The following is a 14002-nucleotide window of genomic DNA, read 5'->3' on the forward strand; positions in this document are numbered from 1 at the left end:
TTACTTCAACTTCACTGCCTTAATTTTCAAAATGGTCTTCCTTTTCTACTCATATTTATGCTATTCTAACATGCTCATCATATTAGAATGAGAACATGTTCATCATGTAATAATGAACAGTTGCATTCTAAGTGAGATTATCCTATATATCAGAAGTTTTATAAGCATGAGAGAGAGCTCCTGTACTGACAGTATGAACTGTTTTCCCATACAATAAATTCAGCTCATTTCCCATTCTGGTGGAGTAATAAAGCAGAGATAAGGAGCTGAGCAGCAGTTCCCTTGGGTAAGAGAAGCTCTTAAAAATTTTATCCCCTCTGACAAAAAACCCACATAAACACCCTATCCATTAATGCTATTCTTTATTTTAAAGGGCAAAAACCTAACATACATGCGGAATCAATACACTGCTGCTCCGACTTGGACTGACATGCCAACAAAATTTGGAAAGAAAAGCCCCAGCCTGGGGACATATCTTTTTTCTTCTAATATTTTATGAAGAAAAGTACAACCGTTAACTATTGACTAGGCATAATAATATGATATCATTGGGATCCAAATGTTCAGACAACAAAGCTGAAACCGGCAAGAAAAGAAGAGACTGGCAAAACCATGACAAATATTCCCACCTGTAAATCAAGACTGTAGGTTTTGCTAAAAAGACATTCTACCTCCACCACAAACTGCGCTGGCAGAACTTGCACAATGAAATTCAGAGTCTAAACTGTTTAAGATTTACAGATTTAGAAGTTCCCCATTTGAACCAACAGTTCACTTCCTTAAGGAAATATGACCAGAACAGAGAAATCCTCACAAAGAGCATCTGCAGTTTTCAGACTGAAAGAGTGTAACAAGTGTTGATACCAAACACTAACTGAAATACACAGAAATGCTGGTTGACACTTGAATTGTCAATTAAATTCCAAATACAATGCCCAAAAGTCTGATAGCTGGAGTGAAATTTAGTATTAAAAAATTATCACCCGTTACTTATATCATAGTAAAAAACCTCACATGTAAAAAACAAATCTAATGTCTTTGGACACACATTAAAAAAAATATCAAAGGATGGGGCAGCACTGACACTTGCCCATGCTATTCAGCCGTGCTGGTACTCCAAATTTGACATATAACCAACATACACTTACTGTCAAAAAAGGAACTCTATATCAACTGCTGACAGTTTTAAAAATAAAATTTAGTGATTTCTTAGTCATCAGCCTTGAAAGTTACTGAAACTAGTGAAAGACAGCTTGTTTGTAAAACTACAACATACATTTGTCAGCATATTTTGTTATACTTCTCTAAGTGATAACAAGCTTCAGTGAAGCTGAAAATTTAACATCCTATACCACAAGTTGCAAACTAATAATGTTTGTGGGATTCCGATAATACCACACCACAGTTTCACCAATGTGTGCAGATAGTTGATTGTGAAGTGATACTCTGATGATGCTATTGATCCTTTTGTTATGGTGCATATTCCTGAACATAAGACTTTTCAACCTGTTTTACCCAGAAAAGTAAAAAACCCAAAACATGGTGCTGAAATTCTGACCCCATTCACCTGAGAGTGCCACAATCTGACTCCATTAAGATGTACTGAAAGGCTTAGACAACGTCACTAATTTCTGATCTCTGCCATTTTGCAAACTTCAAATATTCATGGAACTAACGCAGACAGATCTTACAAAACAAATCTTTAGTAACAGTTCAAAGTACTGTTAACTAGGTTTAATAATAACATACAAAAACTTTCCACCTGGATAGCAGTAGAAAACAGTGGTCTAAAAACACCCCACCCACCCCCAGCCCAATACTTCACATTCCAGTTTCAGATGGGCTAAAAGTCACAGGACAGTGTCATACAAATGCTGTATTGTGCAGATGCTGTCTAAGGAGATCTGCAGGAATAGCTTGGAGATAACAAAGAGATCCCTGTACTCTATGGCAGGACTGCAGGGCAGCCTGAACTGCATCGCTCTTGGCAGCTCCCACTGGCTTTCCCTGTCTGTCTGTCCCCACTGCTAATGGTTCCTCCAAGATGCTACTACTGAACTAGGTGACGGCGCTATGTGAAACACGAGTCACATGAGGACTCACAAGCATACGATGCCAATTCAAGAAAACCAAAGGAATAAATCTTGACTGCCCCCTCTCCTCAAATTTCTCGTACTGTATCTTGTCTTTAGTCATCAGAAAAAGTATAAGAAAGTTGTTCTACACCTACATCACTTTAAATATTCTAATGTAGTGAGTATTCACATAATTTCTGAAAAATCATGAAGTACCTATTATTTCATTCTATATAAGTAGCACATTATCAGGCATCCATCTGGCTTGATAATATCCCCCTTACGAGTACAAAGAAGATGGGACTAACAGAGCTATCACTTCAGGATAGGTACCCAAATTACAGATTTATATTGCTAAACAATAAATTAAGACAAGTGCAGAGAAAGATCATTTAAATACCAAGTTACTGCGCTGTTTAGACTTCATATTTATTTTGAATTGTAAAATAACGTGATAAAAAATCCCAAAAATCCACCACCAAAACTTACTTGCTGTGACAGTGCAATAGCAAATCAATGATAAACATCTGCCATGCCTTTTCTTTACTGAGTGCATCCAGTGCCGTTGGAATCAAAGCAAAACACAAGGTCATCACCTCCAATGCTTCACAGCAAACTTGTTCATCTTCTATGTCTGGTTCATTTCCTGCATTTGTCTGTGAAAATAAACAAAAGAGCATAAAGTGGGTATAGAAAAAAAACCTGAGAAACCCAACTGGCTCCAAGGTATACACACCAAATACAAACACAAACCACAGATTTATATACCAAATGATTATCAGTGCCAAGCATTTTATGTACTCCACTCAGATGTGATTCAAAGCACTATGTGGGATGGCCAGAACTTCCAGTACTGTTTCTCAAAGGAGGATTCCAAGCATGAACTTAAGGATCCAGAAGTTAAATAGGAAGCTTGTAGGCAAAAGTTTTATCAGTTAGTACTGCTGGTTTTTTTTTTTGTTGGATTTCATTTTTGCTTTTTAAATAAGGTATTTTCCTTTACTACTCAGAACCTGGAGTTTAAAGCTTTGGAAACAGTTACTACTTAAACAGAGAAAAGCCACAGTGCTGTATAATTCATCAAGAAATCCAGTTTTACAAATCTTTGTTACCAAAAGCTTCTTAATAATGCTAGAATTTATTCAGCACTACACTTTTTCAGAAACATGTAACAGCTAAACCAGATTTCAAACATAGTTACCATGGTGATTTTTGAAATAGGAAAGAACAATATTTAATTGGTATATAGGTTACTCTTTCAATTAAACACTTGAATCAAGTGAGTTGATTTTGGTACATTTTTTCCAAAATAAATACTTTGACAATAAAAAGCAAGCCCCCTCCTCCATCCAAGTAAAATTAATTAGCTTGAAGTTCTGAAGAAACTGAAGGTGAGCAGGTTTCAATTTTAATTCATCGGTAATCATGGCTGCAGGCTAATAACATTAACTAGAGGCATAAAGCAAGTATTTGTTTTATATATGAAGAGATATCAAGGTTAAGTAGGCAGAAAGAAGGGATTACTATGCAGAAGAGATAACTAATTGTGAACAGCAGCAGAAAAGGATGAAGTGTATCTCAATCTTGTAACTGACGCAGTATTGTCTTGCACAACAGCTAAAAATCAGAGACAGTCACTACCACTGCAACAGGAGGATGTGGCAATTCTGACACATCTAAGATACGAAAGTAAAAGCAGAATAATTTCAAGAAGTTCAGGACTGCACCTGCTCTGCACTGAAGCCCTTTTTAGAAAAGAAAGTTATTCCTGCATGGGTGCAGGGATCTAACAGAAACGCAAAGTGCATTTTATACTTTGTGAAGTATTTCCCTATGCTCGGGCACCAAGAGCTGATGGGGTCTGCACAAGCAGCATACTTGCAGTTTTCTAGGTGGGTATGGGCCTTCTCTGAGCTAATAAGGAAATGGCTGTTTGACACCACTGAAAGTTGCCATGTTTTCAACCACTGACAGGACTTCAATACCAGAACGTTTTGAGGCAGGAGGCAGAAGAGACTCCATGAAAGTTATGCTCTCAAAATAACTTATCTTGACTTTAAAGTTTGATTGAATTTACCAGAAGCTTCTTAAAAGTGCCCACAACATTCTTTCAGAAGTCATACTTGATGGGACTACTCTGAAATGCCTCTTAAGATCATTTACCATAGCTGCCTTTGATGTTTTTAGGAGCCCTGACATGTCATTCCTCATTCCACAAGAATCAGTGTGCTTTTGTTCTTAAGGTAACATTTAATGATAAATCTCTACCCTACAGACTTACCAGAACGCTCCTATGACCTATGAGTTAAAAGTCTAAGGTTTAGTGGTCAACTTAGAAAATTGAAAACATTTTTCTCAAAATCCTTTGTCCTCTAAGCCAAGTGTTTGCCGGACACTGGTACACTCATCCTCCTAACTGCCGTAAGAATTTCTTCCTCTCATCTATAATCAAACACAATTCTCCTAGTTTCAGTGCATGTGTTTTCTTGCATCATATTCCTCTATTTCTGTGATTCTTGAAATAACGTTAAAGGAGAGGAAAGTAAGTGTACTTTTATTCCCATGTCTTAGTACTTCCACAATTTCTTCCTCTTTCTTATTTCTATTTTTCCACTTCAATTTATTTCTCTTTTGCATACCATAAGCAAAATGCAGCTGCCACTTATTACAAATGTCTAAGTGTCAGTGAGAATTAAAAAAACACCCAAAAAACCCCTTTGAAGCATGACTGATAATGCACAGCTTAAATTTCACCTGTTTTAAAACTTCAGCAGTTTGAAAGTATTTTTACAGAACTATATGATTTTCACCCAGAAAAGAAGTCAGAGAACATCATTTAGGTATATCTTCCTTTAGGTGTATTTTCTCTAGTGCACCGCTGCTCTTAAAACATCTAATGTATATATGAGCGTATCTTCACGGGCTTGGACTGGCATGCTACCTAAACCACCTATTATATGCAATTTATCACCTCAAAAAACCCCAACCAACCAACCCCCAACTTATTCCACTAAGAAGTCACTCTCACAGCAACAGAAGCAGATGTCACTATGTAAACTAAATTGAAAGGTGTTGCATTTTGCCAAAGTAAATATTCTTCCTCTCATGGATCATTTAAGCACAATAGCTAATACACAAGAACAAAGCCTCCCTATATAATCCTTTCCCTTTCACTCTCAGGCAAGTATTGATGGAGTACTAAACTTGATTTTGTAAGATGAACAAGAGAAGATGCTTAGAGAACAAAAAAAAATATTTTTCTAAATCACTGCCAAAATACATGCTATTTCGTGTAACTGTAAGCAACATTTGTTAAACACAAAGTGTGTAGTAACATAGTAATATATAATCCCGACTTCAAACTACTTGCGTAAACTATATGTGAAACCATGAGGATGTTTTACATATCTACATAATAAAAGGAAATAAACTATACAGGATTAGCTATTATTTTCTTTTACCAGTGCTTCAGTGCTAATTTCAGACCAATTAGCTCTTGTTTCTCATTCTAGACTGCACATAAGCTTTAAATAAACTTGTGTATAATAGACCTTTTAAGTTTAAAGGTAAGAAAAATTGGCACTGCAAGAAATGCTTCTTCCTTATTTAGATACAGAATCTAAATGGGCTGAAAACATACTACAGCAGCTTAAAGAACTGGTGCATTTTTGAACTGACACCAGATTCAAGTTACAAATAGTTACTGAGAAAAGGAATTTGGAATAGAAAATTAAACTGTGGTACGACAATTTACAGGTACTAGACTTCCAAATACACCATCACCAAGACACCTACTGAAAAAGCTCATAGCACTTTAAGCCTGACCTGGCTGACAATGTACCTTTTGTAAACAATGGAACAGTTTATACAGAACAGAAGTTGCTTAGGAATCCTTACCTTTTCATAGATTTTACTGATTTCTTCATTCGAGCTGAAAACCAACTGAACTGACCCACAACCTGATGCCCAAACAATTTTTTGTACTGCCCTAATAACACAGATATCGGGGATGTATTTTGAAGCCTGAAAAAAAAAGGAAGAAAAAATAAATAACCAAAGCAACATTAAAATGCAGTTGCAAATTACAATACAATGGATTCTAAACTCCTAGAAATCTATTTTCATGGAAAGTTTAAGATTTACAATTAAATTTACAATTAATTTTTCATTAAACAGAAAAAAAATTTGTTATCTTGAAAAAGCATTTGTACTTCACTTACATAACATCTCATTTTTTAATAGAAAGTAGCATATATGTTAGATATATCACAGAACCTTAAATCTTAATGCTACAAGAACCAGGAATTACATTGAAGTGAGCATTTTTGATAAATAACCAGCAACTCTTTGATTCTGAGTAGTATTTAGCAGAAACTACCAACTTCAGTGCTAAAACATTCTTGATTTTTAGGGAAAAAACAATAAACCACCAAGCATGCATCTGGAAGGCAGACAGCCTCTTAAGGAATGCAGAAAGTTGAAGTTATTTTATTTTAGGGTTTGTCCCCACCCTGATATTTATTGTGCTAGCTGACAGCTTGTTAGACAAACTAACACTTATCAAGTAGGCAATTAATACATAAAGGGATTGTTCTATACTCCGGTTATATAGGGTTTAGAATTAGTAGCACAGATCACGTATCTTATGAATGCAGACTCATTTCAGTGTTTTGGGCATGGTCTCAATTAACACACAGTAGTTTCTCCTGATACACATACATTTCAAAACATACTACAACTGTCATTACTTATAGTTAATATATCAATTTCAAAAAAACCCCAAACCTATCTGGAATCCATATTCAAAGTAGAACTGTCCAGAAAACAGGCAATCTTAAAACAGATGGTAAACAGTTCCCAAAAATTTCACACTTCATTTTGCTAATGCTTAGACAATAAAAAAAGAGACTCTAAGAAGCTTAACTTACAAGCTAGCTGTATCAGGAAAGCTGAATGATACGCATTCTTGCTACTGATATGTATATTAACAGTAGTTACAAGAAAAATAGGTATTTCACCTTTGTCACAAGCAAAGCAACTTTACATACAGTAACAGCACCACAAGGAAGATCAGTCACACAGAAAAATAACCTTTTTTTCAAACCCTGAAGTACTAAGCTTTTTTAAAAAAGGTGAGAAATTTCTTTCTGTGGTGTAGTCTTCTGTCTGGCCTATGGAAAACTGTGTGAGATTTATTGTCTTTAAAATTGTGAGGTCAGTTGAAAAGAGCCTTTCCCCATCAAAAGAAAAAAATATCTTTCAAAGGCAAACTACAATTCATGTGAAATTTAGATACACAGCAGTTTTCACTACTTCAGAAGATTACAGACAATAGTTTCAATAGCAATACTTTTGAAGAAATTCAGATTTTGTTTGCTTTGATGTGCCTGGTGAAAGAATTTATTTATTAGAAGTCCTCCAAAAAGGACAAAGGCACAATTAAAACCCTTTCTTCATACCTCACCTCAAAAGACATTTCTTCTGTGTAAGGAATTTAACTGAATCAAGAGTTCAACTTGCTGATTTTACACATACAATCACCTATGGATGCAATGCCACCACTAATGGAAGGCAGATGGGTCAAGTCTTGCAGTCTCATACATTGTGCCTTCTTTGGACACTGATCTATCATCAGAAGAAATAGTTTACTTTTCAACGTTTAAGATGATAATACAAGACTACTTTTATTTAAATAGCTCAGAAACGTTTTGGAGATAGCTTTGCAGAGCATAGAAAGATAATATTCACTGCTTCCGCACTGGAAACTAAGGGATCCCAATTCACTATAGAAGATGAAGTTGCAGTAGTCCAGATTTTAGCTTCTGCTGAATTCACCGATGTATTCACTAACATGACTGACAAATCCAAATGGGGTTTGCTCATACCATACAGATAAGACTATCATATTTGCAATGCACGCTGTTTAACCCTACTGAGCTCCACAATCCAATTTTTCACTTGTACCATTAATGCATTTTCAATATATAAAGATACACTGGCAATGATCCGAGTTTTATCTTTCAGCACTTAAAAATCACAGCCAAAATTTAAGAACTCCCTCTCCTTTTCTGTGTTCCTCTTCAGGAAGAGAATGCTACTCAGAAACCAAAACATAAAAGAGCAAAAAAAGAAGCATCACAAAAATGTTTTCAAAATACCCATTAATTTCTTTAAATCTATTAATTCTATAGAAACATCAGATTTCTAAAGTTCTGATTTAAGTATATGTAGCAATATTCACAACCCATTAAAGAGCTTGTATACAGAACCTGCCTAATTCACTTAAGTCCCTTTATGCTATTAGACACTGAATTTCATAATTGCATATGGAAACAATTAATTGAATACTTCTAATTAGATAACAGCCTACGAACCATATGAACATTACCTAAAATGTTTCATGACATTTTAGAAAGAAAATTCATGTCTTACAAAGGATTTAAAAAGAAAAAAAAAGATACTACAGGAATAAAGGTCATACAGAGACGAGTTCACTAACCTCATCAGATATTTGCTGTGCAAGACGTATTGCTACATTTCTTAGCATGCATTCTGAAGTTGGATTAGGAATGTTTTGTAGGGCATTTTGTAGCACCACTGCCTGGTCATGCGTAGCCTGGTTTATCTGGAAGAAAGTATTTCTTATACTTATTTTTACATGGAAAAAGGAAAGCAAGAAGATACGAAAATCTAAAGTTACTTGGAAAGGTTTGGTAGAAGTAGTCAAGATCCTGGAAGGAAACTGCAAACACCAAGAAAAATAAGAAAGACCCCTCATTTTCAAATAGACACCACTGCATCTGAAGACACTGTATACTACAGTGTACAATCACAGAGCACAAGTAGTTAAGAGCAGAGGCACTTGCTTAAGACTACTTAGGTTTGGGGGTTTGTTTTTCGATCAATTATTTCAGGTTAACAGAATGTTTAGAATTACCCTGTCTATTGAGGCAGGAAAGAAAGGGTTTGCCAAAATAATGGGTCTCCCTCTGGATAGCTAACAGTGTCCAGACAGAACATGGCTGCAGTATTCATTATAGTAAAGTCCACTTTAAACATTTGATTTGGAGCACTCTTGAAGAATTCTGTTCTGAATTAATTCCTCCTGTTCTTTCTCATGCTTTCACAACAGAAACAGCAGGAAGACTAGTTTTTATCTTTACTGTATTGGTTTGAGCATCGAGTTCCTTCTTGGACTCACAGAGCTTCCTAGTTTCGACAGCTGAAATCTAAAAAGCTTGTTTCCTTCTCATACTCCAACTTGCTTGAAAAGATTTTGTGCTGCAGTTACAAATTAAACCTTCTTAAATGTGAAGTTTCTTCATTTTCTAGTATCATTTCATTCAAAAAACCTGTCTCAAACACTACTCAAAAGACACACTGTGAAGTTGTTCTGTAAAACCTGGCACTGGTCACATCCCTTTGCTTTGTCAGCCTCACTAACAGACTTGATTTGGGGAGCAAAATTACAGAACTCCCATTGAAGACTAATAGAGCTTACACAGTCAATTAGCTATCGGAAGCAGACTGTAAATGATCAAGCACAGTATGTATGGGGGCAAGTCAGCATTTATGTACCAGAACACTATATTTAACAACATTACTCATTCAACTTTCTATGAAAGCAAGGAAGAAAATAAAAATTTGAAAGGTCCTAGTGACAGCAGCAGACTGGTAACTGGAAGACTGCAGTCACATCACCTTGGTTACCTCATTCTCTTACGTACTGATAGAAAGCCAAGACAGAAAATTATGCTGTCGTACTTATTCTTTAGATAGAAAGGTATTTACAAGTCACACATCCATCCCAAGGTGTAAGCTTATTGGTGCTGCAGCAACAAAATCATCAAGACCGAAGTCCTTCAAATAGGATGACGACGACAGCAAGTATAACTGGTTTTTTCCAACAAATTGGTTAAAATAAAGTTATATGTTTGCAACATTAAACAGGGTATATCAGCAGGCATGGACAAATAGTAATGCATCCTAAGTGGTCAGCACAAATCTGTTTCAAACGGTACTTCAAGACTGTTACATTATCTGTTTCCAAATTGCCTTTTGAATAATCATCAGAAGAAAACAGGGCAGTAAAATTTACTAATTTTAAACAGATGGATAGGGTGGAAAACATGCTTGCTTTAAGATGTTTCTATTATATTCTAACACGAGACATGAAAAGGAATCTTCACCTCTTCATCAAGAGTTTTGATTTACTTGAAAAAGAATGAATCTGGTATCTGCCAACAGATGTAGCTAACCAGAACAGGTATTTATTTTTCAGACATAAGAGGAATGTAGGTCTCTGCTTCAGAGATGAATCTGAGTAACCATTCTGGAAGAAAGTGCTCTGAAACGGGGCCCTCTATTCTTGAGTATAGGTTGATAGCTCAAGCCCTATTTGAGATGGAACCTCACGAAGGAAAAAACAAAAAACATGGGAATACCTGGAAGTAAATGTCCAAGAAGGACAGCAGTAAATTTCCGTTTCAGGGCTCTATGCTATATGCCTACTGTAAGAGGGCAGGAATAAAATCTTTACTCACAACATACATGAAACCTACAACTATAGTCATGTGAGATCACAGTTCAGAACACCTGTGTTACACCTTCCCTTCTCAACTCTGAGAAATCTTAGGGTAGGACACCTTTCAACTATCAACACTTAATTTCTCTGCAAGAATGTCATACAAGCAACGGACAGAATTAGGTATCTAGCAAGCCAAGGACTTATTTTTGTGTAGAAAAAGGGCTGGCATGACTCAACATCAGTTCCGTTGTTTTATGCTCTAATCATAAATAGGAGATATGTAAAATTCAAAGCACATCCTTCCATAGACTCAACAGCTCAGAACAACCAGAATTCACATCCTTCTGGGATAGATGTACTTGAAAATGGAAAAGTTAAAAGAAAACGGAAAATACTGACAATCATGCAAACCATTAAAAATCATATATAGGAGCAAGTAGATCTCACACCAACTCTTCTACAGCCAGAAAGAAACAGGATTTGTTTAGTGAGTTGATATTTTTTCAGAATCAGACAACATTATCTGAAAGTACCATGAGTTCTTGACATGCAAGTCACTCAAAGAGACTGTCAATGGAGGGTAGCAAGATGTTGCTGTGGACAATATAAAAAACAGTATAATGCTATTTTGCAGCAAAGATGATTTGTATTACCGGTGAAATTGTACTTGTGCCTTCCACAACTGGCTGACAAGCTTCTGCCACAGCTCGAACATGGCCATATCCAATTGCTGTTAGCAATAATTTGGCTATTTTTAGAGCGTTAAGGTAGGCACCCCTTCGAGTTTCCATGTCTGCATTTGGCAGGAAGTTATTTCTAGTCAGCATGCTCAACACAAGAGGCAAACCACCACTTTTTAAGAAGTTGTATTGGAAGTCACTGGCATCTTCTCCCAGAGGTGCGCTGGCAGGCATTAACAAGGCATAAACTACCTGTAGAACAGAACACAGAGTTAACTAACAGGAATGCACTAGCTTGACTACAGATGACTTAACATGAGACTATGCTGGAATACTACTTAAGCAATGCTTTGACAGCACTGGCCATACACCAGTTTACCAGTAACAACTAAAAATACTTAACAATTTAATTTCAATTTAACCTAAGAATTTAATCTTAGGCTTCCATAATGTTACAGAAAGGATTCTGAAGAATTGAAGATTTTTAAAGAAGAGGCAAAGCATCACAAACCTCTGTTAGATACAGCACTTGTGAGGCAGAAGGACCAAAGAACAGAGAATCAAGGGATGGACTAAGGCTGCTTTCCCCAAGCTTTGCGTGATCTAAACAAATAGCTCTTAGTTTCTCAACCGTAGTGTTATCTGCAATGAAAACACAACATTTTGTAACAAAACTACTCCAGAACAAGTCGGTAGCATTTACAATTATAAATCTGAAAAATTAAGTGTATCACAAAGGTTGCAGAAAGTGTTAACTGACAGACAAGATCAGACTATCAAGTGTTTTGCAATGGCTACTTCTGTCAGTACTGAAGTCATCCTATTAAAGCAATGCTACAAAACTACTTCACAATACCATCCTCTCCATTTTCACTGCACTGTGGCACCAAACTCCAGCACCAACTGCAATCTACGCAACTTTGTTGACAGAGAAGAACTAACTACTTGGGAAATACATTGGGAAATACATTTACAATTACAATTACTATCAATAAATTAACAGAAAGTAGAAAATATTCCCATATCTTCATTCTTATGTAACAGGTGGTAACTTATTATACAGGATATTACAAGATAAACCAGATAAAAATAAGTTTTACCTGGCGGCATGAGCTTCATAAGAACACGCGCTCCATCTCTAAGAGGTGGCATATTTAGGCTACTGCCCAAGTCTGCAACTTGCCAAAGAAAAGAGATGTATCGAGGATGCAGTGACATTATCTTAAAATAAGCAAATTAAAAAAAATCCCATTAGTTAAAAGCCAAGTGTAGGGAAAAAATGCTTTTAAACTGTTCATTTCAGAATATGCTTACCACTCCAGGCAAACAGCTTTCAACTTCTGGATTTGGACCATCACTGTAGTGATTGCCATGGTTGCCCGGAGAACCAGTTGAGGAGTCAGAAGAACTATCTGGACTTGAGGGCATATTAGAATTTATCTGTGTAAGCTTAGCCGTAATTAGCTGAAAAACAAAACCACAGTTCTACTATTACGCAAAAATTAAGATTCTTTACTAAATAATCTTCTGATTTAATGTTAAAGACATAATACAAGGAGGAGGACTGGAACTATTTCACAAGAATAAGTTATCCCATGCATGGTATTTTTCAAGCATTTATAAAAGGGAAGCAACATCTGAATTGACAATAATAATCAACCTGCAACACTTACCGTTTTATCTTTGAGATTCAACTGCCCAATTAATTTTCTATCATCTGCAGGGTCCACCAGCTCACCACCAATGAACAGTTCTACTTTTGTGTGCGCACTATTTGCTTTAATACGATTGAGAATACAACGCCGTACTTGGCCAATTGTGTCATTTGTATGAGACCAAATATCCAAGTCTTCCACCTGTCGGCCTTGGTTTGGAAAACGAACTACCAGTGTGATATGTTTACCACGGAAAGCTCTGAAAGTAAATAAACCAGGTAAAGTTATTTTGTCCTCATGAAATAAATTGTTTTTCCTGCTGTATTTTATATTGCAGGTATTTCAACATCAAGTCTTTACATATGGTGATAACATCAGATTTTGTGAAAGCCCCAGCAATTATGCAAATACAATAGAGAACACTTTTTCATAAACTTCTAAGCCGCCACACTCTGCACAAGTGCATTAAACATATGGTCCATTTTACAGTCAGGTTAGGGACATTGACAGAATTTTAGTAAGTATCTTATGAAGTTTTAGATCTTTTCTCTGGCTTGTAAATTTTCTGATGAAAATGTGCAAATAGAGATCAGACTGGCAACTCTGTTTTGCTCTCTTAGCCAAACAACTCTGTTTCAAATACACCAAGATCAGAGAAAGCATCAGGTCACCAAGTCTTAATGCCTTCTCTCAAAAGCTGTTAAAAGTTTTATATTAGAAAATCATAATGCTTTTCAAAAATTTAAAAAGGCCAAAGAAAGAAGAAACGTTTTCACACTAGCAGTTACCATATTTCACGCAATGACAGAAACACATTAGGAGACATGCCCAGATAAGCCTAAGTAATCCCATGCAACAAAAGGCGGCAAAAATAGCTCCTTGCTAACAAGACCTGTGAAAAAAGTTAGTCTAATCAAATAAGGAGCCTGTATCAAAAAAGATGCATTTGCAATCAACAAGAGAACTTACTTGTAACTAATCAATCAATATATGCAATAGAAATGCTACAGGAGCACTGCAAATTACTGATGTATCATAAAGAAATAGCAGTCTCTTCGATTTTCT

At 36.0% G+C, this 14002-nt stretch overlaps 1 protein-coding gene across 2 annotated transcripts in view; it reads right to left on the reverse strand.

The window, feature by feature from the left end:
* The window catches only part of USP9X (ubiquitin specific peptidase 9 X-linked), a 106379-nt gene that overhangs the window by 28477 nt on the left and 63900 nt on the right, over positions 1–14002 (reverse strand). For both annotated transcript variants that reach the window (XM_055702283.1, XM_055702282.1), the window contains exons 19-26: positions 12956–13196; positions 12597–12746; positions 12383–12503; positions 11794–11924; positions 11256–11534; positions 8575–8700; positions 5973–6098; positions 2565–2731 (exon numbers count right to left, since the gene is read on the reverse strand). In XM_055702283.1, the coding sequence (XP_055558258.1) occupies positions 2565–2731; positions 5973–6098; positions 8575–8700; positions 11256–11534; positions 11794–11924; positions 12383–12503; positions 12597–12746; positions 12956–13196 (1341 nt within the window). The remainder of the gene's footprint in view (positions 1–2564; positions 2732–5972; positions 6099–8574; positions 8701–11255; positions 11535–11793; positions 11925–12382; positions 12504–12596; positions 12747–12955; positions 13197–14002) is intronic.

Source organism: Falco cherrug, chromosome 2 (genome assembly GCF_023634085.1).
Source record: "Falco cherrug isolate bFalChe1 chromosome 2, bFalChe1.pri, whole genome shotgun sequence".
NCBI lineage: Eukaryota > Metazoa > Chordata > Aves > Falconiformes > Falconidae > Falco > Falco cherrug.